The 25,021-nt window shown below is 36.0% G+C and overlaps 2 protein-coding genes, 2 long non-coding RNA genes and 4 other non-coding genes across 8 annotated transcripts; 5 read left to right on the top strand and 3 right to left on the bottom strand.

Annotated features, from left to right (window-relative positions):
• Positions 1-1,588: 1,588 nt before the first annotated feature.
• On the bottom strand, positions 1,589-19,128 carry LOC117240275 (muscle-specific protein 20-like). Its single transcript, XM_033506267.1, has 5 exons — positions 18,973-19,128; positions 10,071-10,152; positions 3,885-4,014; positions 2,174-2,294; positions 1,589-2,084 (listed from the first exon to the last, which is right to left on the bottom strand). The coding sequence occupies exons 1-5, from the start codon at positions 18,994-18,996 to the stop codon at positions 1,893-1,895; spliced, it is 549 nt and encodes a 182-aa protein (XP_033362158.1). The 5' UTR covers positions 18,997-19,128; the 3' UTR covers positions 1,589-1,892.
• On the bottom strand, positions 10,583-10,723 carry LOC117240287. The gene has a single exon (XR_004494649.1). It is a non-coding gene; the product is annotated as a U4 spliceosomal RNA (small nuclear RNA).
• On the top strand, positions 12,871-17,139 carry LOC117240277 (myophilin). The gene is made up of 4 exons (XM_033506269.1): positions 12,871-13,026; positions 15,383-15,582; positions 15,844-15,964; positions 16,052-17,139. The coding sequence occupies exons 1-4, from the start codon at positions 13,021-13,023 to the stop codon at positions 16,232-16,234; spliced, it is 510 nt and encodes a 169-aa protein (XP_033362160.1). The 5' UTR covers positions 12,871-13,020; the 3' UTR covers positions 16,235-17,139.
• Positions 19,129-19,923: 795 nt separating the features above from the next.
• Trnal-aag lies at positions 19,924-20,005 on the top strand. Its single transcript has one exon. It is a non-coding gene; the product is annotated as a tRNA-Leu (tRNA).
• A 1,459-nt stretch (positions 20,006-21,464) lies between these two features.
• Positions 21,465-21,536, top strand: Trnaw-cca. Its single transcript has one exon. It is a non-coding gene; the product is annotated as a tRNA-Trp (tRNA).
• A 573-nt stretch (positions 21,537-22,109) lies between these two features.
• On the bottom strand, positions 22,110-22,944 carry LOC117240241. The gene is made up of 2 exons (XR_004494641.1): positions 22,711-22,944; positions 22,110-22,593 (listed from the first exon to the last, which is right to left on the bottom strand). It is a non-coding gene; the product is annotated as an uncharacterized LOC117240241 (long non-coding RNA).
• Positions 22,591-23,427, top strand: LOC117240242. Its single transcript, XR_004494642.1, has 3 exons — positions 22,591-22,795; positions 22,881-23,122; positions 23,193-23,427. It is a non-coding gene; the product is annotated as an uncharacterized LOC117240242 (long non-coding RNA).
• Positions 23,428-24,041: 614 nt separating this feature from the next.
• Trnaw-cca lies at positions 24,042-24,113 on the top strand. The gene has a single exon. It is a non-coding gene; the product is annotated as a tRNA-Trp (tRNA).
• The last annotated feature ends 908 nt before the right edge of the window (positions 24,114-25,021 follow it).

The raw sequence follows: 25,021 nt of genomic DNA, 5'->3' as shown, positions 1-25,021 counted from the left end.
GTCTACTTCTACTTGTTAAATACAAACTGTTTTATTCTTTACTTAATCACATAGAATATTATGCAATTGGATAGGCCACAAATATGATCGCAATGCAAATAGTAAATGCGTAAATGCATTCTTTATTTGCTCTATATGTATATTGTTATATTCTGTCTTAATTTATTTCTGACAAAATTTATAAATAAACTTCGTCTAACTTTGTTACTTAGTAAAAAAATGTTATATAATAAATGAAATAAAATTAATATCTAGAAATTTAAAAAGTAAGTAATTATTACTGTCACATCGTAAGTTTCTCAGTGTATAATCAATATCAACTTACTTGATTGACAGGAAATCAATATCCCCCGATAAACAGCAAAGTTGTAGAAACTACGTGATCCTACCGCTGAATAGTCGATTACGTGATCCGTATTGAAAACCAAGAGTAACTACAATAACAGCAGAAAGGGTCCAAAAGGTGATCATGATTCGTATGTACGCGGTTTACGAGTGCGTGAAGAATAGTGGGGTGCAGTGATGCGCGGAGCGGCCACTCCGCAGCGCTCCCCTTTCATTAGGAACACAGCAGAAGCAAGAAGCTATTGTCATCTTAACTTAGAAGTATACATACCCCTTCTTTTTATTCAATCCGCGTAATAAACCGTATTTTGTAACTAGCAGCGTAGAATGCAAGAAGGCCGCACGATGACAGTAGACAGTATATGTATAACAGTATTATTATACTTCTTTGTAACTTATGTTATTCTATCACAGGGGGACCCCAAGAACTGGCCTGCCCCACGATCGCGATCGACCGACAAGACAAATACGTCATTTCTCGCGATCAAGAAGCGCTGAGATTTTCTCTCTTCGTTCCATTTTAATTGCTCTTTACTACACAGGAATTCTCAGAAATAGAAATACAGAAAGAATAACAAATGTTCTTATTCAATATTATTATAATTATGACGTATAAATATATATATTCATGATTATAGATTAAGAAAATGAACTATCTTATAACATTTAATAATAATAACCTAATGTGTATGAGTATACCTATTACAAGCTATATATACAAGTACATATAAATGTATAAATTTTATATAGTATATAGTACCTAATTTTATGTAGTACTAATTGAACAGTATAGATATATAAAACGTTTATGTGTATTGATATCCAAGTTTTCTATCAGCAAGTTCTCTTCAATAACCAACGGAGCCGCATGCGAATGAAACAAAGAAGGATAGGTAATGGTCCATAGATATCCTAACTCGAGATACTTGCCTGATCATTGGGGAGCCTCGCGGTGTAGAAACCGCTCGAAGAATGCGTGTAATGCGTGTACATACACGTCACGTCCACTTATCGTCGCTGTCACGTACAAGGCTCATCGTCATGTATGTGCCTCTCTACCTGCATACGTACGCCAGTAAGTACAAGTACACTGTATGCGACTTTACGTGTCGATCTTAAAAATGTATTCGTTCTCGGACATAACTACATTGATGTCTTGTACCAATATATGTAAGTACTTACTTGCGTATACAAATTCGTGCAAAACTGTGAAAAAAGATGTCGGATATGTAGCTTCAGAGTATTAACACACTCAGATGAATTTATTGAATTAGCTTGTTACAATGAAAAATTGTTGTTATTTTATATTACATCCATGAATCTTATTAATAACAATTATTCGTATCAAATAATTAATCTCCGCCATTTATGCGCTATAATCGATTACAGTACACGACAAATTAAGGAGTCCAACGTAATTCTTTGTTAATACGATTAATTATAATTTGACATCTGTTCTAAGACATCGATGAATATTCTGTTTAAAATTAATTTTGAACTATTTCTGAAGAAATCTTAAGAGTATTAGGAAATACTATGTAGAAATATTATTTTCCGAGGAGAATCTTTCTTGTTGCTCCAAAGTTTTGACCAGCTTGAGTCGCGCCCTTATTGGTACCAGCTTGAAGACCAATATAACCTTCGCCAGCTCTTAGTTGCTCCTCCGTGAAATTCCGCTTATTCTCTTCCGCCGGTCTTGGTCCTAGCCATGGTCCGCGCCATTCTGGATGTCTATAAGTCTGCAAATTCATATCGTTTTATTATTTTTCCTGCAATTATATACATTTAATGATAATGGAAAATAAGCGTATTTGATCAAAATTATTACAGTGCGGCCAATGGCAAAAATGGTGTTGGTCACTTGCGCGATATTTTTTCTTTCCATAAGATCAACTGCTTGGAACAAGTCTACATCAGGTACTCCGTATTTCACGCAGGCCTTTTGGAATCTGAAATGACGATACATTATAATAACATTGCTTGAATAAAGTATGTATATGTCTATTTTCTCAGAATACCTAGGAAATAACACGTCTCGTGTCTTTGATTAACAGGACAGCAGGATAGCTTGATCGACTTTTGAATAATTGGTCTAGACATGCACGATGATCATTGAAATCTCGTTAATCGGTAAATAACCGTGGTACATCAAGCAATAATAGGTAACAGTTTTCAATGAAATTTACAGTTAAACAATTAGAATGCTGAAGTTAATAATGCAAAACAAAATAACCATATTTTTATTTGATTAAATATCATAAATTTCAAGCATGAATTTAGCCCTATGGCAAACAATAAACATATGTTCAAGAGCCGCCATTTCGTTGGCTGTGATGCAACGTGCCACGTAACGCAAGAAACGTGAGGCAGGCCAGTATTAATGAACTCTCTGGGTATTAGGAATGTAAGAACGAAAGAAGCACATACGATAAATATTATTAACCTCTACGTTACTCCTGTTTTCCGCATAAAAAGGGAGTAATGCGGAGTGGCCGCGCTGCGCATCGTTCACCCCACTACTGAGGAAAGCGCTCTTAAACATTGAAAACGCGCCAATTGTCGACATGCGCACGCGATATCGCGGTCAGATTGTCAGATGCCGCAAATGTCATACATGGTTACTGTACTTTGCAGAAAGCCTCTTACTAAATATCTTCTTTATACATTTCGTCTCGAATGACATTTTGTTTGGACATAATCTCGTTCGGCTCAAACAATAATTTCCAATGATAATAATGTTCAATTTTTATAATTTGTTCTATTATCTACGAAATATAACATATACATATAAGTACACATGATAGACGCAAAATTTGTTCTATTATCTACGAAATATAACATATACATATAATATAAGTACACATGATAAACACAAGGTATTCTTATCAGAGTGTATTTGATTAATCGCGTTTATCATTAGTATAAACTATATATCGTTATGTCGTCAAAGATTTTTTGTAAGATGTTGAGTTTAGGTAAAAGATAAGGTTCTTCTTTTTATTGTTATGAAATAATTGTGACGATCCCGACTTGGGACTTTCTTGATACTTATTTATCAGGCTTTCAGGTAACACGAGGAACAGTGACGCAATCGAAATTTGGCGGCAGTTGCGCCGGCGATTCCAAGTCAATAATCGCGTATCGTTTGATCTCTCGATCTCAACGACTCCGTGACTCTTCGACTTCGATAGATTCGAGTCGAGAGTCGTTCCGTAGTAAAACACTGTCGATTGCGTAAACTTGACTGAATAACAGGAAAGCATGAGGTGAAAGAAAGCTTGATAGTAGGTAACAAAAATTAGCGAGTTTGCCTTCTCTACAAGCATTTACGTTTTGTTCCATTCTTGTTTTATACGCGGATATCATAATATGGGGTGTATTTACTAAATATTATTATTGCATATGCAATAAATGATATAATGATATTTAGTCAATGAAATAATACAGTTTACACGCAATTCACGCATAATGTTGTTATTTACAACTTACACACTAATTATGTATTCATGCGATATAAAAGCATTTCTTGCGATACATACTGATTAAGATTGTCCATCATCTTATAATCACCACCAGACGTATTAATTTTGGTGATGAGTCCCGGCTGCAGTTTGTTCATAAGTTTACAAAGCAATACACCATCCCGCAAAGCATCTTCATAACTCACACCTAAAGACATATCATTTCCCTTGTGTTAATAAGCGTAACAAAAATGGGAACCTGTAATAAATATAATATTTATTTTGATTATAAATCTTTTGATATAAAAAATACATTTGTGTAGGTGTTACACGAGGCATTAAAAAGTTAATTATTATGCAATTCCTTAATCCATCGAACCCAACTAATCATTCACCTAAGACCTAAATATCCCAAAAAATTTCTGACAAAAAGGAGAGCTAGTGAGCGAGCAATGAAAAGAATGCCAAGTACCACAGTGGCATCAGGATAGCAGAAAAATAAATCTGGCTTCCCTCGGGATAAAGCGTTGCTTTGAAAGTTCCGCGGTCGAACGACATGCGCACTCCATGTCGGCCATTGATTTTCATTGTCAGGTGGACTATTATCGGTTCAAATGAATGGCAGCTGTCGTTTCTCTTGTTTTATCCTCCTCCTCCCTGTTCATCGCTGCGGACGAGATTGCCGCGAAATAATAACAGAGGCTGCGTGCACCAGCACTCGTTTATGGCGCCCCATTATGCCAAGAGGCGCGCCAAGGGGGCATGGCATTTTTTGTCAGTCGGTCGAAGGATCAGAAAAGACCGCCTCCGTCTTCCGTTGCTCGCTTTTTTTTCTACTCTTCAACTCTGGTGTTTCTCGATCAGCGCCATCATTGTCTTGCAGTCGTCGTGACTCGCGGCGTAGAAGCAATCCCGTCGCCATTCGAAAGACACGCTGCATCTCAAATTGTCAGGAGGCCAGCAACCGACAGGAGTTCAACATTGATGTCGAGCATGTATCGTTTATTGTCAAGTTCCTCTCCCGGTTAACGTTTCGATATATTGAACGTATTGACATGCCACGCACTCTGGTGAGCGACTTTATAAATTGTATCGATACGTGAGCCATGAGCGGAAGCGCTGCGGTCGACGTACGGTGATGTGCGCAACAACTGGCGCTCTTCCTATATGCGTATATTACTTACATATTTAATCATATACATATAGATATTTTCAAAGCATCAAATTATCAAAATGATTTATATATTGGATAAAAGGTATCTTGAAAGAAGATAGAAGTAGGAATGCCAGCAATGGATGTTTAAATAGATAAGTGATTTATCAAGGGTTTCTCAGCCAAGTACAACTCAACGATTAATATATCATTCTATAGGATATGTTACGGTTACGCGTGGTTGTACCAATGGATAATATATGCAGCATCTATGAATATGAAAGTTACAGAGTTACTAAGAAAACATACTAAGCTTCAAGTAGTTCTCCAGTTGTGTCTTTTATATGGAACTATATAATTTGTGAAACTCTACGTACCAGGCTGAAATAGGCCATTACAAAAAATTATGAATAATGATAATGAACTTATTTTCTAACTCTCGTTTTGTAGTAAACATTACAATATAAATGCGTACTGTTTGTAACTATACATCTATTTATAATTTGTTACATATTTGTTATAAAAGCTACTAGTTATTTTGAAACATTTTTAGATGAAGAGACACGGACTAACCGTTCAAAGGACTACTATCCTGATCCTGCAAGGACGATATGTCACGTGGTTTTGCAATAGAGGGAATACTATTACATGCTTACCCCAAAATCTGCTCGCCTAATACAAAACTGGTCGTCTGCTTGAATTTTCGATTGACGAGTATTCGACAGCCGATCAACAGCAACTAATATATTCTTCAAGTAATTCTTTATTGATTCCTAACTTTCAAGCAAAAACGACAACTATCAATTATATGATTAAGAGAATAAGTACTATTTAGAACAATCATAAATGTTACGAAATTACAATCAAGCAAAAAGACATTTCTAATAAATAGTTTGCATTCAGCATTTAAAAACTTGACCTAATTTATTTAAGAAAAGATATAATTTTCTGTGGCCTTGATTATTAACAAAGTCACTAAAGAACTAATTAACTTATTAAATACTTTCCTTGGAGGAAATGAAAGTAATATTTCTGTTTTGAAAAATATAGAAGAAACTTGTTTTTTACAGAAATAATTATATGACAGAGAACGATACTGGTATACGTGACTCAGCTACGCATGTCAAACGAATCGAGCGAACCAGTTGCTTTTCCACAATATCCAGGCAACAGGCCGGAGGCCACAGGTTCCAGCATCCACCTCTGGATCAACGCGGGCATATGGAGTAAACAAGCATGACATGGTATACATTCCTGGTAGCATCGAAACACAATGAGATGTCGTAAACGCAAGAAGATGACAGAAAATCAATAGAACGCCTTCCAGATCTAAACCGTCTTGCTCCTTACGATTCTTCGCTGCTTTATTTCATGCTCGAATAAACATAGTAACGTGATGCTGACCTGATATTTTTCAGACGTTGCGTGTCTTACTGCTCTCTTCCTTCATACTCGATACTATGCGTCAAAAAAATATTGAGTTGCAATAATATGTATTGGTGAATTGGAAACTATTACTACCCTCGATACTATCCTGTTACGGTGACACGTCATAGCCGTCATGTCTCGACAATTTGATGTGAAATCGATAAATTCCTTCAGACCTGTCTTTTATCCGTAATTCTGTGAAAGAATATATTATAACATTTATCAGACAGGTGGATATAACCCATGCGATTGAAACAGTAATATTTAAATAATAAAGTGCAAAGAACGCATATCTTAGTGTGTAATTTTTTAAAATAAATATCTTGATTAGCATGTACAGAAGAAATTAAAGATTAAACAAATAATTTTTTAGAGTGGGAAAGTATATAACATTATATAGTACAACGATAAGAAGAAAAGAAATCTTGAGACGGAATGGTTCACCCTAGCTTCGACAAACACGCTTGCGTGCTTAGTATCGATTTCACGTCAGTTTCATGTCATAAAGACGTCAAACACACGGTTTTCATCAGGACAACATCCTCGGCTTGAATTTACGACCAGTGGCAAGCAACAGGTCCCGCGGGAACGAGTCCTCTCACATGCAAAGAGAATCCAATTTCCCTCCACTTTTATCAAACTAAGACTACATCAACAATTTCTTTTCATACAATGCACTTGTTTGTTAATGAACCAACACTCTGTTCCATAATTAAACTCCTAGAATTTAAACAACACCAATGAAAAATAGAAATTAACAAATACGCGATAGAATTGATATTTAAAATAAAATTTCATTTTTAAATGTGTAAATATATTATAATTTTGTGTGTCCCTGTAAATCTGTTCTATTTTAAGCAACAAGGAACTTACATGAAATTACGGGATTAATAGAAACAAAGAACACACCCTTTATGGGCATCCGAAATGAAACACGACCCGAGGCAACAACTTGTTGCTTTCGGTCGTAAATCTACCCTCGGGCTGTAATCCTGATAAGCTCTTCTCAGAATGACGTCATTGACGATCTTTTGATGGACAACTGGCACCCGTTGACATATCTCCAGAACCTTTCGATCGTACGAATATCCAATACGCGATTTCTTCCGAAGGAAATGCCCTTATTCTTCAAACGAACACATCGAAGTCTACGCGAATAATAGGTGCTGCCCTTCGTCGGCAAGAAAGCCATAAATTCATCTACTGCCCCTCTTTGCTACCCTAGTAACTGCGAGCTTTCGTGACGTCACGCAACGTTTCGTGACGAGCAGTTCGACATATCGACATTCTATCACCTGAAGGCTACTCCTCGGGAAGGAGAGAAGAAGACTGCGAACTGTGAAAAGCTTAGGGTTCAAAGTGTACAAGGATCGATACGTCGACGTTGACGTCAACGTGGCGGGCAAGCCATAAATCCCTCAAACGTCTGCTAGTACCCTGGTGCAAGCAAGCTAGTTGTGCCACCGTGACGAACAGATGACTGACACTTGCCTCCCTCGTAACTCATAACCCTTCTTCCTGACGAGCTTTAAGGAGCGTTCACAATAGCATACGGCGATATCATAAAATTTCTGCAATTAAAGCAGAAAATTAATTGCGCTATGATTTGTTTAATAAATTCTAGCGAAGATCATTTATGTGTAGAATAAATTGTTTAAAAAAATATAAAAAATATGAATATTATAAAAATTGTAATTAAAGTACGTACGGAGAATGAATAACACGGTGTTAGATATGTACAACTTTGTATAAATTGATAAGTATGATATTCAACATTTTGTTGTAATAAATCAGTCGAAACAAGAAAAACTTAGTTGGATGACTTCTTAATGTAATTCATTTCATGAGAAGGAAACCGGAAGGTGTGCAAGAAAGATGAAACAAGAAATGACATAATGCGATATTTCACTTGACTATCCAGGCTCTCGTATGCGGCCCTGATACGTTGGCGTCCTTACGACGTAACATGATGAACAGATGACGCTAAATCAATACGTGTCGTCGGCAAAAGATTGCTAAAGACCGTTTGACGATTTTCTCAGCGGAGTTTTTCCCTTCCAACGGTATCAACAACAGAACACTTCATTTTCACTCATGTAAATATTTCTAATCTTATAAAGAAACTACTTTTGTCATCATTTTAATATTTTACAATCTCATCTTTCACTAATTAATTCCCAATTTTTTTTTTTTATCAAATAACAAACTAATCAAGTTTCTCTAAAAAAATTTGTCACTTAAATATTCAGTATCTTTTACTCAAACAGTCATGAACGTTTCTAGAAATTGTATGTGAATGCGAATATTTAAATAAAATACAATTTCCTACCCTTGTTTAAGAAATATTTGGTAGTATGCAAACTGGTATACAAAGGTCCGTGTCCAGCATGCCACGCGAGCTTCCAGGAACAGGCTAACATCTAGAATGGAAAGATTCGAGGATCCTGAAACGCATCGAATTCCAATTGCGCGTCATCGTGAAGGTGAGCGACGTTAAGGGCGAATCGGAAAAATAGGAAAGTGGGCGGTAGCGATCGAACGAGGCGGTAGCTCAAGTTCAATTTTAAATGAGTCAATAACATCAAAAGCTTCGTATACCCGGATCGCATCATCGTGTAGAGCTGCTGCTTGCTGTGGGTGGAACTAACACTGTGTAACGCTCAAGGGATAGTCTGTTATATGACATAAAGTCTAACTATATGATGCTCGAAGTTTAAACACCCTCCACTTATTCTAACATGAAAATCTATCATAGACATCAAAATCGCTCAATAAAAATTTCGACCGAGAGAATATAATTTTTTAACTTTGATAGTGTTTTAATAGGGTGCTAGAGTAGCGTGATGGATCTTTTAAAAATATTAGTTTGTCTTAATTCGAGCACTGTTCTGTGTCGTTATACGATCGTTCGTTCAGCACAGCGATTGCGTCGACGCCTGGCGTATTTCACCAATCAGGGGTACACGTTGGACGTAGGGGTCGCTACCCACTTTTCGTTCAATAGGGTGACTCGAATGACGCAACAAAGCGCGCGTTTTATTAGGAGAACATCGGCAGCAAGAGGATATAGCTACCCCTAACAAGCACCTGCAACCATTCACCCTCCGCACTCTACTCAGGATCTTACGTGCTTCAGTATCAGTTTCTCACAACCAATGACCTTTCACTAACATTTAGATTTATAGATATTAGGTATAACCAGTAAATTTATTAATTAAGTCATCAAATATTAAACGTATCATTTTTATTATAAGCGACAATATATCTAGTTGTCCGTCTTCTTCGCTCTATTAAATTTTCCTCAAATTTCCAATTATCCTTTCCTTTTACTCGTCGACTTCTCGCCTCTCATTAGACATTCCAATAACTGACCTAGTCAACAAGCTTAACCTTTGCGACATCACGCGGCCTGACATTCGTACCCGGGAATTATAGGATCGCAGCTAGCTTTTGGACGCGTTGCACTGGTCCTGAACGGGGGTGGTGATATTGACACGCTTTTCGAACTGCACCACCTCCGTAGAACAGGAGTTCATATACGAGAGCACGTGTATCAAAGGAGTAGTAGTATCATTGATAAACTTTAATCAATTGTACTTATGGCTGTCACAGCCAAATTACACATTTATAATACGTAAATCAATGAAAGTCAAAGTTAGATATTGCGAGCTTCATGATCATACCTGAAGGAAATCTCTCTCCGACCACTTGCTCGATCCATTGCTGAGCCTCGGCTTCCTGACTTGGTTCTCGTTTCCCAGCAACCTACGATCAAAGAACTATTTTAATACGTGTTTTTTATGTTATCAGCAAACTTCACATATGGCGCGCTAATAGCTGCTGAAAGTGATTAATGTCGATCAATATTTTTTGTGGAAGATGAGGTCTGGAAATAGCTATTACACATGTGCTCCGTATTCATTAAATTCTATCTTGAAAGCTCAAGTCATAATCACTACACTTGAAGCACTCATAAAGTTCAGTTCATATATCAAGCCCGATCGTGCTTATAACGTCATACTTTCTCGCTAAAGTTTAAAAATGAAGTTGAAAGTCTCAAAACTACTTTTCGTTACACATAATAAAAGCTCTCTACCGTCTAACGATGCCCCTAGTGAAAAGCTTAATTCTGTCCCAAACAGAACATCTGAAGCGTATTACTAAAAAATTCTTTGTTTTCGAGAAAACTTATCAGTTTCCGCAGAAACTTTCAAAAATTGCCGTAGCCGATGGTATTTCACATCGTCATGGCGGGGTATTGGTAAAAGTTTTCAACTAGCAATAATCGCACCTCGGTAGAACCTCATTGGTTACGATATCGCCACTGCGCAAAGCTAACGATACTATGTTCCGCAGCCCTACTAATAACACTCGCGTCATCTTTCGACAGTGAGAATCCTTCCTTCTTCGACACCACCTAGTGGCGAGTCGACGCACTAACGCATCCAGTGCGCGTAGGTAGGTACAAAATAAAGTAAACTATCTTAAAAGTGAAATATAGTTAAATAAACGTATTAAAATCATATAAAATAAATAAAAATGTGTTAAACGTTAAGAAATTAATAAAAGTGCTTTTTATAATATACTACTATTGCAAATATCCGTCAGATAAATCTACGAATCGCCTAGAAAGCGATGCTTTCTGGGAATTCAGTTTTCTTTTAGATACCACCTACGTGTGAACAACATTTTCAATTGAATGCAAATAGAGATGCATTAAGTATTTGCTGGAAATGCATTATCGCAGGAAAACAGAAAAATAAGAGATGATACGTTAAGTACACGTGGAAGAACACCACGTAATGAAGTCTTACTCCAGTCAGTCCTCCTCTGCAGACAAGTATGTAAATACTTTTTCTATCTACTTGTCGTTCTCAAGCCCTGCGAACGAAGGGATTTAAACATCGATTAGCTAATTTCTAAAATTTCAGAATCGACGATATTTGGGTCGCCAAAAATAATTACGTTTCAAATGAAAATGAGATACACAACCTGATAAAAGATCGCTTCATCGATCGATCATCGACTAACGATTGCGTAAAGAGACAACCTCGTCGTTAACGCGATTAATCTAATTTTTGTTACGTAATTCGATCTCGATGTATCAGATGCGAATACGTATTCGCTCCAGCCGTCTACGCAATTCCGTAGTGTTACGGTTACGATAAACTTGGAAACAGCGTCAATTGACGGAATCTAAACTCGGCGGTGGCCTCACCCTTCGAAGTGGCCAGCATCCAGAAATTACGAGCGTCTTGCTTATCGGTTTCTTTCATCTGGCGCCCGTCCACAGACCGGCTAACCATCGTTCGTTGGGAAACACACCCACTTGTTCGAACTTTTCCACTTCGTCTACGGATTTCCCCCGTTTATTTGCAACGTCAGCATTCAACAATAAAAGACACATAGCTGCGGCCAACGATACGTACATCCGCTTCTAACGTAACTGATCCGTGACCTATTTTTGACATCTTTCGTCAAAAGCAAAACGAAACAGCTGAAAGATACCTCTCCCTAGAGACATCGGAGCTTTAATTCGAGTTCCAGACGATCCCCTCTCGTATTCACAAAATTGCACATGCTATTTTCGATGCTTAGTCACGTATTTTCGGAATTCTGTAATTAATTGCCTTGGGGATGTACGTAATGTTGCTCGTGGCTACGAAGGATTGTGAAGCTTCAAAGAGGGACTGTTTGTAAGAAAGTCAGGAGGTGAAGGAAGAGGAAGAAGAAGGTGCAAAAATAAGCAGTCTGCTCTTATGCACGAGCAAAATTGAGAAGCAGTTATCATGTATGGCGAAACGGTCTTCGAACCTGAGGTAGAGGCCATTAGACGAATTATTATAGCTGGATCGCGAATATTTACGGAAATTCCAATTTTTCTAAACACGACTAAAAAGACAGAGAACCTCGACGAAAATTTCTTTCGTCTACTAAATATTGTTACACTAACGTGTTTCCAGAGAGAATTAAAGTAGCGTAAACATTTAACCGTCGATAGTTTTGAAACGCAATTACATCAGAAATGAGAAAATCTTTAATTTTATCAATGGCAAGAAGATCGCAAGCTATTATTAATTCTGATGACGAATTAACAAGATATTACTCTGATATTAAACCTATTTCTCTTTACTTGAACTAGATTTACTTAAACACGATCATGAAAATCGGATCGGCGATGAATCTACATATTAAACCTGTTGATCGTACTTTATAAACAAATTATAACTTACAATCTTATAAATATTCTATTTAAGCCAAAAGATCGCGAAACACGCTAAATCTGCGATCCCAAAAAACATTCACGATAGCATAGAAGAAATTTTGCTCATTTACTAAGAACGTTACAAGCACATTCCTTGTTTCTTCTTGTAAATAGGGCTGCAGTGTCAAGATCTGGTTACGGGCGGGGGTGTGGGAATACCCACTGGGCACTCAGCCAAAAAATATTCGTTCGTGAATGTCGGGAAATGATACGGCGGAGGGGAGACCGGCATATAGCGTCGCGACGCACGGCGTCCGACTTAGTCTCTAGTCAGCGTCATCGTTCAAAAGTCGCTACCCTAAACTACGGTAAAACTCAGTCTCCGTGGCAACGTCTACAGTGTCGAAGGGAAGAAAAGAAGAAGAAAGATGCCGGTACGTGTTCATTATTCCGTGGGAAATCAAGTGTTCGTTGAAAATAACGATTAAAGGACGCTTAATCGCGTATACATTGATCATACCATGCCAATTAACGATAAGCGAAGCTATACTGATTATAAATCTGATATACGAATAATTTCTTATTGCTACGTTAGCGGGCGAAAACCGTGGTTATTCGTAGAATCCTAATTACGATAGACCTTGGGCTATTTCGTTTTGGCGATTTTCCCAGATTGCTGGATTAATCTTGACACGTAGCAGTAACGTTCGAAGTTGCAAAAGAAAAAACAAATATTGGAAATAAGAAGAAGAAGAAGGATTTTGTAAGACACGTAGCATATTCGTTCTTAGTTTTATTTAACGAATGTCGGCCGGATTATTGACACGATGGAACTGGTAACTACGAAATGGCAATTTGTACCGCTGATCGGCTTTGACGCGCATCTCCTCCCCCGTCTCATCCGGTGTCGGAGTATTTATACCCTAAGATAAATATCCTTACGTAATATATCTTGACGATATTTTCGAGAGGAAATGCCAATTCGAAAAATTAATAGATCGATTTCTGCGACAAGATTAATGTTGTGCTATTGGATCTTCTTTCGAAAAGATTGAACTGTCGACTTTATTACAACACTCTGCTAATTTCCCAATCATCGTCATCTATTATATTCGCATAACATTGTTTGCTCGTCAATTCCATTTCAAACCTTCGACACGACTGAATATCAAATGTATTAGCGAAAAGATTATGTCATTTATGAATTTCCAAAAGCAAAATCTTCAGCGTAGGCGTTCGACGATCGAGTGGCCGAATCACTGGAGGAAAGATTCGAGAGGATTCGATCAATTTAACTTTTAACTTGGTGAATCGTTGCACCAGGTGTCACGTTCACGAAACGTCCTCGAAAGTTGGATCTGATCTGAACGAAAACGCCACGTCCCTTGAGAATAGGTAGCTTAAAATACATCTCGAGAGTATTCGAGGAGGAACACATTGCTTCAAAAGGCTTGACATTTCGCAGATATGTTGAAAATTTCTCTTCGGCACTATCATTGATCCTTCACGAACGTTTCTCAACCAGACATAAGATAATGCACTCGTTGAAATATCTGAGGCAAAACTGTATATAAATCGTGAAGTAAGAATTTAACGAAGCTTTGAAATTTGTTTACGAACATAGAGTCAGATTTCATTTACGTCAATTGTTCGTTGGCATTTTAAATCATCGTAAAAGGATTTTATAAATTACTTATACTTATTACGAGGCAACATGTTCGAAACATGTTACGTGTTGATGCTCAATATTCGTCCACTTGTAAGTCGTATAATGCACTCGTTGAAATATTTGAGGCAAAACTGTATATAAATCGGCAACCGTAAAATAACAACTTGATAAAGAAAGCTTTTTGTTACTATAAATACTAATTTATCGAGAACATAGTGCCAGATTTCATCTACGTCAATCGTTCGTTGGCATTGTAAATTATTCTAAAAGGATTTTATAAATTACTTATATTTACTACGAGGCAACACGTTCGAAATATGTTACGTGTTGATTGTCGGCATTCGCCCATTTGTAAGTCGATTCAAAGGAGAAAGATGTCGAATGAAATAGAATTACCTTTGCGATGAAAAGTAACTGTTCAACGATCCAGTCGCGATAAAAATTAAAATATGAGAATAGTTTACATGTTCATTGGGAGAATTTTACTCGTCGAAAATCATCGGACGAATAATTCCAAGTTGACTCGGTTAAAGATCACAGTTAAAGGTCACAGAACTACTATTTTCTAGTCGCCCTGTTTCTCTCGACTAAAATCTATGAATTGTTTATCGATCAATTGTCGACGGCAGTTACGTCTCGTATAACCTTCGACTAGGTCGCGAAAATGGGTCTCTCGGTTCATAAAAGTTTGGGAAGCCCTACCCTAAAAGACAAAAGACGTGTTTCGTCGATACAGACGCCGCGAGAAGGGACTCACGGAGGTGAAAGAATTGTCAGCATGCCAGAAGCATAATTTCGTCTTATTGACGATTTTACTAGAAATCAGTAAAATTCGGGATTCACACGGCACGGAAACAGGTGGCCGAAACGTTGCTGCTTCTTGCCAGTTTTAATAAAAGCCAACAGATTGGTCGTCGTATTTTATTTTCGACGTCCGTTTTACGCCCGCGGTAACATAACACCGTCGCGGTCTATTTTCGTTCCCGGCATTTTTAAATTCCCCGGCAACACTTTGCTGGACCATCCCTGACTCTCGAGACGACATCGAGTGTCGTAGCATCCACCATCCTACGATTCTAATTCCGCACTATGCAATTGACGAAGAGACTTCCGGTTTCTAGGCCCGAAACAAGGAACAAGAGACTGAAGTTATGGTCTGGATCGAGGCTGTTTTAGGAGAAAAACTTCCACCTGGAAATTACGAGGATATTCTCAAAGATGGGGTCATCCTGTGCAAGCTTATCAATAAATTGGCGCCTGGCTCGGTGAAGAAGATTCAGGCCAAGGGAACCAACTTCCAGCTTATGGAAAACGTTCAAAGGTATTTTATAAATATAAAAAAGAAACAAAGTTTCTTCAAGAGATATTATAATTATCAATTAAAACGTAGCTAATTCTAAGAAACTAGAATTGCGACAGATCTTCGGAATTTACTCATGAAATTTACTCATCGTTTTATCCTATGGCTGTCCCTATATATTTTTTTTCCAAAAAGGAATATACTTATATATATATAAATATATTTATATATATATATAAATTTGTAATCAGTGGATACTATTGTGGATTCTTTTCCGGACAGATTTCAAGCAGCCATTAAAGAATACGGTGTCCCACAAGAAGAAATCTTTCAGACAGCTGACCTCTTCGAAAGACGCAATATCCCACAAGTTACATTATGTCTCTATGCCCTTGGAAGAATTGTACGTATCTTAAAATCAAGCAGAGATTTTGAAGTTTAAAGAAAGAATTAACAGACTTGTCGTATGTATCTCTTTTCTTCTACACAGACGCAGAAGCATCCGGAATATAATGGACCGCGTCTAGGACCAAAAATGGCTGAAGAAAATAAGAGAATATTCACGGAAGACCAGCTTCGAGCCAGCGAGGGTCAGCTCAATTTACAGATGGGTTACAACAAAGGTGCCAGTCAAGCTGGTCACGGTGGATTCGGCAACACTCGACACATGTAAACATCCTACGACACGTAAAACACGTGACATCGAAACTTTATATAGATCTACATAATAATATACTAAAGATCTGCTACCAAATTGTCGATTTCGAAGTACTCAAAAAACGCAACTATCGACCAATTCGAGGTATTCTAATCACGAGTCTATGACGCTGAATTCGACCAAGCTATAAAATTGCTTTCTCATCGAATGTCTGCGAAAATGTATCCTAGATACACTGCGATAATGTAGTGACCTTTTTTCCCCTAGGATATGATACTGAAACGTCGTTGTACTCTTGTATACGTAAATGCGAAATCCTATCGATAAACCATAACTATTAGTCAAAAACAAACACTTAAATACACTACACGCTACGTTATAATCACACATAACGTATTACGTACACACGTTACATTCACTGTTTACCTACACACCTAGCATACACACGAAAACACTAAACAATTTTGTAAGATAATGACACGTACACCTACACTATACATGACACGACAAACATATACCTACCTATATAAATAAAATGTCAAAAATACGTTTCTTAACATATCGAATATTAATCTATCTTTCACGAGAATTTAGTAAAGAAAACAGAGAACATGATATAGAATGCCGACAAAAGCTCATCAATTATATCATATCGCGTAACACGGGAAAGATTTATATATATTACAAGCAGGACTTCCTAGTTATTTTAACATGTAAATGTAAGATTTTATCCGAATCTCTACATCAAAGATTATTTTATCAATTCGAACGAATAGTCTAATGCCTTTTCTAAGATTTGTAATTGTCCTCGCACAATTTACTAACATAATGTACAAATTAATAATGTATAAATAACAAATGTACAAAATAAAAAGGCAACGCTGCTATTTTCTATTATCTGTATTATTGTACATTGCTGACATCTGTAGTCAGAATTATTAAGAAACATGTACCTTAAATTGATTACAAGAATGGGACCTTTTGACCATCAATTGTTACTATTTTCTCTAAAATGTTAAAAGCAGAATGGTCGAGGTAATTTGAAAATTCTAGTGATGTCAAGTTCTTGGCAAACGTTAGCACAAATAATAAAACAATAGTGAGTGTGTCTCTGAAATATGACATATGATGGTAAAGTCGATTGCGAATGTTTATGCAACTAAAGAAATAAGTCCTAAATAAAAATTTATTTCACTTACTAAATATTATGGGTAGTAGTATTACTATTATTACTGGTAGCAGTTTCAAATTTCATTCTGATAAAATTTTCCTATTAGTAGGTATTTATCTTTTATATATTTGTGTACATATGTATGTGTATATTATGTGCATTCTGTATTTACCTGTCATGGATTTTTATCATTTCATCCTAATCGAAATTTGTTTTAGTATTATCGTCCTCTAACAATGTTATCGAATATTATTATTTGTAACCTGTGCAAACAATAATTTTTTTTATTTCTCATTTAGTATTAGGCAGTAACAAAACGTATATGTCTCCACTTTGTTAACTGTATTAATATTTTAATTTAGAAAAAATATGTTGCAGTGAACTTTCATCTGTAATAGTCCCTAAGGATAAATGTTGATTATTCTTGTTCTTAATTTTTAAAAACAGATAATTTATTCTGACTGCTGAAACTGTTATTTAATTTGGAAAATCATTCGACTTTCCAGAAATCTTTTGGTGAAAATCATCTGAATCCGTTTGGTTTTAAAGAACTTAAACATGAAATTAATTTCAGATCAGATGCTAGAATATTCACGACTTGTTTGTAAATAAAGTTTGCACCATACTTGATGTCGTCGTCATGACACAAATTTCTTTCTTTTATTTTTTCCTCCTTTTAATATGACCATACCGTAGTATTCGATTGAAACTTTCGCTTAGCTTGGCAAGCCTTTGCGTTATTTTTGGAAGTCCGTGGTATACCAGCAGACAGCCAATACTGGACTCGTGTTATGATATTGCATTAACATACCAAAACATTTATACTTCACGTTAAGATATCATACGAAATATTCTATATCGTCTAATTACTAAAAAATCCTATGAAAAGTTTTCTAGATATCCAAAATTTGTTTTATTTAACACGAATGATATAACGTGGAAATGTAATCTCGTTTACATGAAAGAGATATGAGTCAAATGTAAATTAAATTAGTGTAGATGACGGTGCATCGAATGATTCATAGTTTATAACCTGTACAGAATTAGAAGCACTTCAACGAAAATTTGGAAAAAGTATTGCAAAAATGTATCCTGAGTCAGACGTTTGAAATAGATGGATTTTCAGTATATAAAGCAGTCAACATTTCTCCTACGTCTGTAAAGATCATCGTCTATCAAGAATATTCCATTTTTCGAAAAAAAATTATTTTTTTGTTACCTATTGATCTATAATGTCTTACAATTATAATTCATGGTGTAAACAAATATATGATATTGAACAAATACTATGAATCGCATTATCGCATGGCGCAGCATATACAATGATTTCGAAATGCAGGTTAATATGGAGAATATGCAGTTAAAAGAAGATTACTTTGAAAACTTTTTTTATAACATAAGATATAAAATCACTTGATCATTAAAAATCAATAGCCTAATGTGGATTACAATTTACAGATTATACCAACTGGTGCGAGCAGCTCCATAACGTCCATACTTGAATGGCGCGAATCTATATAAGTATGTTAAATGCGCGACAACGTCAGTAGGTAAAAATGAAAATTTTTCAAACGCAATTTACCTGCCAAAGCGGACGTCCAGGCATGATGAACGCTGATTGTGACTGTTATTTTGCAATACCCAAAACGTAGAAACGTGAAGCCGGCAGAGCTTAAGCAACTCAAGCTCAAAAAGTGTGCGCCTCGGCCCTCGTGCTGCGTATATATGCGTGACAGGTGTGCGCTCGTGTTGGTAAATGTGGGGGCGCTTCTATATATGGACCACTTACTCACCACCCACCCTAGTTTACCCGCGAGCACCTCCGCCGGTATCTTTTGGAAAGCGTTCTTAAAAGAATCACGTGAACACGATGTTTCTACTAACTGAAAGCAATTCAACAGGCTTTTCTAATTCTCCATAGAAATACTTCCCTTTGGAGATACTTTTCATACATCTTTGTAAGACAATGATAATTGATCATTAAACAAATAATGAGAAGGGTTGAAGTTTGATTTGTGACACATCGAATTTGTAACCTATTTCTTTCTCATATGATAGTTTTTGACAAATAGAGTGGAAAAATTCCAGTTTTAAAACACGAAGATCATTATTTTAGACGCATATAAAGTTTACGCATAGTGTATTTGGATACTACAATATATCATAATATAAATTAAACCTAACCTAAACCAAAATCCATTCTGCTAATCGAACTCCTGGCGATGCATATAAATCATAAAACATGTATGTCTAAGATAATTGTATAATATACACCAACTTTAAAAGTAATTTAAAAGTAAAAAGTAAGGCACGTATAACCTTTGAAATAATGGTCTCCTTAGAATTAGTATTTATGAATTCTTCTTGTTAAAGACTGTCATGTGTTATAACAAAAATTAACAAATTTAGAGTGCCGAATGAAGACTAGCCACGGAAACATGACAATAACATGATATTGTATGTAAAACATGACTTTGTTTTGAGAAGGTTATTAAGGATGTTTATGATATCCACGTGAAAAATAGTTATCACTGGTAGCGTGGCCGAGCGGTCTAAGGCGCTGGTTTAAGGCACCAGTCTCTTCGGAGGCGTGGGTTCGAATCCCACCGCTGCCATTTCTTTTTGCCTTCTTTTGTAATACTTTAACATGTAATAAGTTTATGAATTGTATTTCGACCAACCTTCATAAATCAACGACACGTAATTAATGAAGAAGACGGTGGTAGCAACTCCCTTGAAGGTCCAATGGGTTGCGTCGGCACGCGGCGCCGTGGTTCACACCTATTAGGAAACTATGTATTAGAAGGAAGTTATCTCCTCTTCATCACAGTTAGCGACACCTATGCTTTCTCTCATGTACTTTCTTATTCTGGATGGAAAGATGGCCGCTTATCTTTTATGTCATACGGAGTCCATTTTACCGATGTAACTAGAATGTGACAATGCTTCTGAATAATATGTTAGCCTAATAGATGTTTCATTCTGAAGATGCCACCACAAGCCACACCCAATGAATAGATACAAAAGATTCAATACCATTCGTTGTATTTATGCGTGTAGAATATAATTTAACAGAAGCTATATACATAAACCCTCTATACTTTTCCTAAAAATGGCAGCCCTCATCTATATTTATTATATTTAATTATTGCATTATATATTGTTTAACATTTTGTAAGGCTGTTTCTTACTGAAATATTTATTAATCAAGACATCATTTATTAAGAACTAATATTCTAATGATTCTCACAGTAATTGTATATAAAAGACTATGTTATTCAAAAATTTACATAAATAAGTAAAATTTCCCTATAAAACACTTACTAGGTCAATGTTAATATACGTTGGTGATTCTTCCTACCAGCCGTTGGGTTTCGTCTGTCCATCATGCATTCCCGGCTGGGGTTTTCCCAGGAGTTTGTTATCTGACCTCGGAGTCATTAAGTTTACAGCTCGGGAAGGACATATAATTCGGAATTTTCTAAAGAAGGGATAAGGGCCGTACGAGCCATAAACGGAGCCACTCAAAATTCCGAACAATATATTAATGCCAAGTATAATCAATAAAAATGCACAAAAGATTTTTTCTGCGTGATTAGATAAACAGGGATTTACCAAATTTTATAACATAATTTAATTATTTATGCTGAAGTTAATTAAAGATTACTCGATCAACATTTAATTTTAAGTCATCGAGATCAGTTTAGCCTGGCGCTATTCAGCTGTAGAACACTTTTATTACAGATGCATATGTATTACATGTGATCTGTGAAAGTGTAAGTGAGGATGAGTTTGCCTAAAAAAATTTTTAACAAACAGAATAACCATTAATATCACAATCTTGTATATTTACTTTGAAAATATCAAATAAGTTAAATGTTTAAGATTTGAAACTATATCTCTCCCGAATCCTCTGTTTACTTGAATAGTAAAGATCTTCGTAAAATCGTTTATATATGAAAAATTTTATGCCTAGCAGCATGAAAAATTTTGATATAATACAAAAAAATGTTGATCTTTGTTATATACATATTTTACTTCTTAGTTTAGTAAATAAAAGTGAGGCAAAATAAAGACTCCGTGGCGCAACGGTAGCGCGTCTGACTCCAGATCAGAAGGTTGCGTGTTCAAATCACGTCGGGGTCAATAAATCGTTTATCTTTTCCTTTTTTGAATTTAAATATAAATTTATCTACCTTTATCTTCCCAACAATTTTCTTGAAATATTTAAAAAGTAGGCGCACGGTTATGTCAATATATTAAAATCCTTATAAAACAACTATTCGTAGAAATAAAATGAAATTTTTGGTTACAATAAAGTCCCTTAAAAATTTCTATTCATACTCCCTTTTTATGTTCTTTAGACAATTTTGCTCTATTAAATTAGAAATATATACGTGTACTACTATTTATATGAATTCCATAACGTATATGTAAGTATTTACGCATTTTCTTTACATCAAAATGCGGTGCGTACTCACATCCCGCACACAAGACGTGAAATATTAGGATAACATGAATGAATCACCTTTCTCCTCTCTCGTACAGTTGAGCGACATTCGCGCGGGCTGTCTCATTTAGCCCCTCCTAAGATTAGGCTAACATGTTAGTCAAGGAAGCTACTTTAGTGAGACTAACCCGTTTCCTCTTTCAATATATTACATACTGCATTCCGTCCTCGAGTTTGATTTTTGGGTTTCCAAAATAATAATCAATAACTATTTTTATACGTTACTACATTTATTGTTGTACAAACTAATTGTGTAAAAGTTGATAAATTATTTTTGCTATTGATAGCAATAGTTTACTCCTCCATGATTATATGCAGTGGCGATCGCTCCATGAGGCCACCTCGAGTTCATTTGTCACGCAAGTACTTATCGTATCGAACATTAGTTACACATGTATGTAGAGTTGTATGAATGTTAAATTATTTACATTCATACTTATAATCCTCCAGTAAATCTGTAGTTAGTAGGTAGAATGGACATAATCAACAATTTAACCGATTCATGAACAGGAACGCATGATCTTCGGTAGATGTCAAACGCAGTGGATGATACCTCTATGCGTGTTATATTAGCCGCGGATTGGAAAGACACAATTTTGAGAAAGAGCCGAGCGGGCCTTAAGCACCTCTGTGACGTAGCAGTACTTCATTGGGTCACACAGCTTCTTTTCATTGTTTATTGATTCGTTAACCCTGTATGGTTAGAAATTTTGGCAAATTTGTGGTTCCAATATGTCTCCAATATCGATACGCATCTTACCGCTTTAGAATTTTGCTTGATAATGCATTGTGCCAATGTCCTAACCTTACCTGAACGATATAAAGTGCAATCACGGGACAGTGACACCGTTTTTCCCCAAAATTGGAATTAATAATGTGTTTCTTACGTGTGCGTGTACGTACAGACAAAATTCTTCTGTAAATCTTAATCATTTCTTCGTTATATTTCATAAGAGTAATACGTAGCAATACTCTTCCAGCAGGTATTCGCGAATGGATCAAATCTTATTACGCTTTCCCCTAAAATTAACATGTGATTCGGAACACTGGTGGGGGATTTGCCTCTACATACATAGTTAAAGCTTTCAGTATGTATATAGGAACCTGCGTATACACATATACAATTCAATGCTTACACTAGCGCTTCTATCGGTGGCGTCATGAAATTACTGTTGGCTGCATGCGTTCCTGTTGAAAAAATTCCTCACGGGCGAAAGTCAAGGTATGACGGAATATCGTAACAGCATATGCGCCGGTAACGTTGCAATCACTGCATGATATCCTGATGCTAGGAGGGGCTTTGTGAGACAACCCGCGCGAAACTCTTTTCAACGTAGGGAGAATGGTAGCTTCCTGGTAGATATGTTTCTCGGGTAATTCGAGGCTTGCATGCGGGATGTGAGCACAAATCACGTGCTTATTAAGAATTAATACGTGCATATTAAGAAGACAACATCAGAAACGGTTGAGTTGTTTGAAGATATTTTTAATAGAATTTTTTTCTTTGCACTAAAGACATAAATACATCTTCATAAATACATAAGAAAAACTATATTTCGTTCCCATGTTTCGTTTTCATGTTTTCATTCATGTCTTAATTAATGATAATCTTCAAATCTGTTCTGTACAAAGCGTGCATACTAGATCATATTCTATTTGATGCATGATACGTATAATATACTATCCAAGCGTCCTGTTTTGCGACCCAGTTTTCAGGACAGTAAAAACAAATAAAAACAAAATCACATAGAAGCTCCGCTCCTCCAGCGGCTTAAACCAAAAAATTATATTAAACACGAAAAATGTAAAGCGCCGACACATATTATAGCATGGCTACGTCGTACCGTTGCGTATCGGTACCTTTGTCTAAGATATCATTACATAAATTCACCGTTTATTGTGAATACCAAAATGTATTTAAAATTGTATCTTGGGTTTAATAAACATCTTAAAAAAAAAAAGCATGATACGTATAAATAAATAAATTATTATGTCATATGCAATATTAATTGTTCAAAAAATGACGTATTCAATTTCATTTATATTTCAATATCAATTTTATATGAAAATTCAATGTTCTGTATATATATCATAAAAGATAATCCATTATATTATATATTAAAGCAATCGATGACACCAACGACTCCGTGGCGCAACGGTAGCGCGTCTGACTCCAGATCAGAAGGTTGCGTGTTCAAATCACGTCGGGGTCAAAAATTTTTTTCATTTTTTAGCAATTGTAATATAATAATTTATATTATTAACAATATTTAAACAAATTTCGGTGTTGTAAGAAAAATGCGATATATAGAACATATAGCTTTTATATAGAATTAATTTTACAATATTCTTCATCGACGGTAGTCTTCGGCCCCTCAAAGTCAGCACACAGCTGAAGGCAATGTCCCAAAAGAGAACCATGCGTCGCGTTGTTTCATTTTCCAAATCTCAACCAATGCTTTCAAATATCCGGAATTTGGTTATTGTTATGAGACTCGTTATAAAACTGTCGTTGGATCTGAACTAAGACCAATCTGACTGTCCATGCTATTCCGCATATTTATGCTTTTCCGAAGATATCTGATAAGTATTCGCTACGCTAAAGCATCCTAGAAGAGAAAGACATAGAATAACAGATAAAGAAAGTCGAAGGAATTTGCGAGACCCAAAACATTTTTGTAACAAAGTCATTCTTTCTCATGGTGGAGAATGGATTATATCGTATTATAGCCAAAGATTAGCTGAGCGTCTTAAAATAGCATCAGGAAGCGTAGTTGTAATTATACGTACTAAATATAGTACTTCGTAAAGCGCATATCTCTTACTCTTTAAATGTAAAATTTGAAATTTAATTTTGAATCCGAAGAGGCACTACCCGCTAGACCTAAACGTCAGATTCATTTAATTATCCAAATTAAGCATATGCACTTACTTATAATACTTATAAATTATACCTATCTATAATAAGTATTAACTTATTGTAAATAAACAGCCATGTCACTGCGCCACGCCAGAAAAATTACTGAAAATTCTCAACGCGAGAATTGATTGTAATTTCAACAAATAAATAAAAAAAAAAAAAAAAAATTTTGAATCCTGAATATTGACTTCTATAATAAGT

Source organism: Bombus vosnesenskii, unplaced genomic scaffold, assembly GCF_011952255.1.
Source record: "Bombus vosnesenskii isolate JDL3184/JDL3185 unplaced genomic scaffold, Bvos_JDL3184-5_v1.1 scf7180000014579, whole genome shotgun sequence".
Classification (NCBI taxonomy): domain Eukaryota; kingdom Metazoa; phylum Arthropoda; class Insecta; order Hymenoptera; family Apidae; genus Bombus; species Bombus vosnesenskii.
Note: the sequence above shows the minus strand (reverse complement) of the source record. Positions and strands in the feature narration are given on the sequence as shown.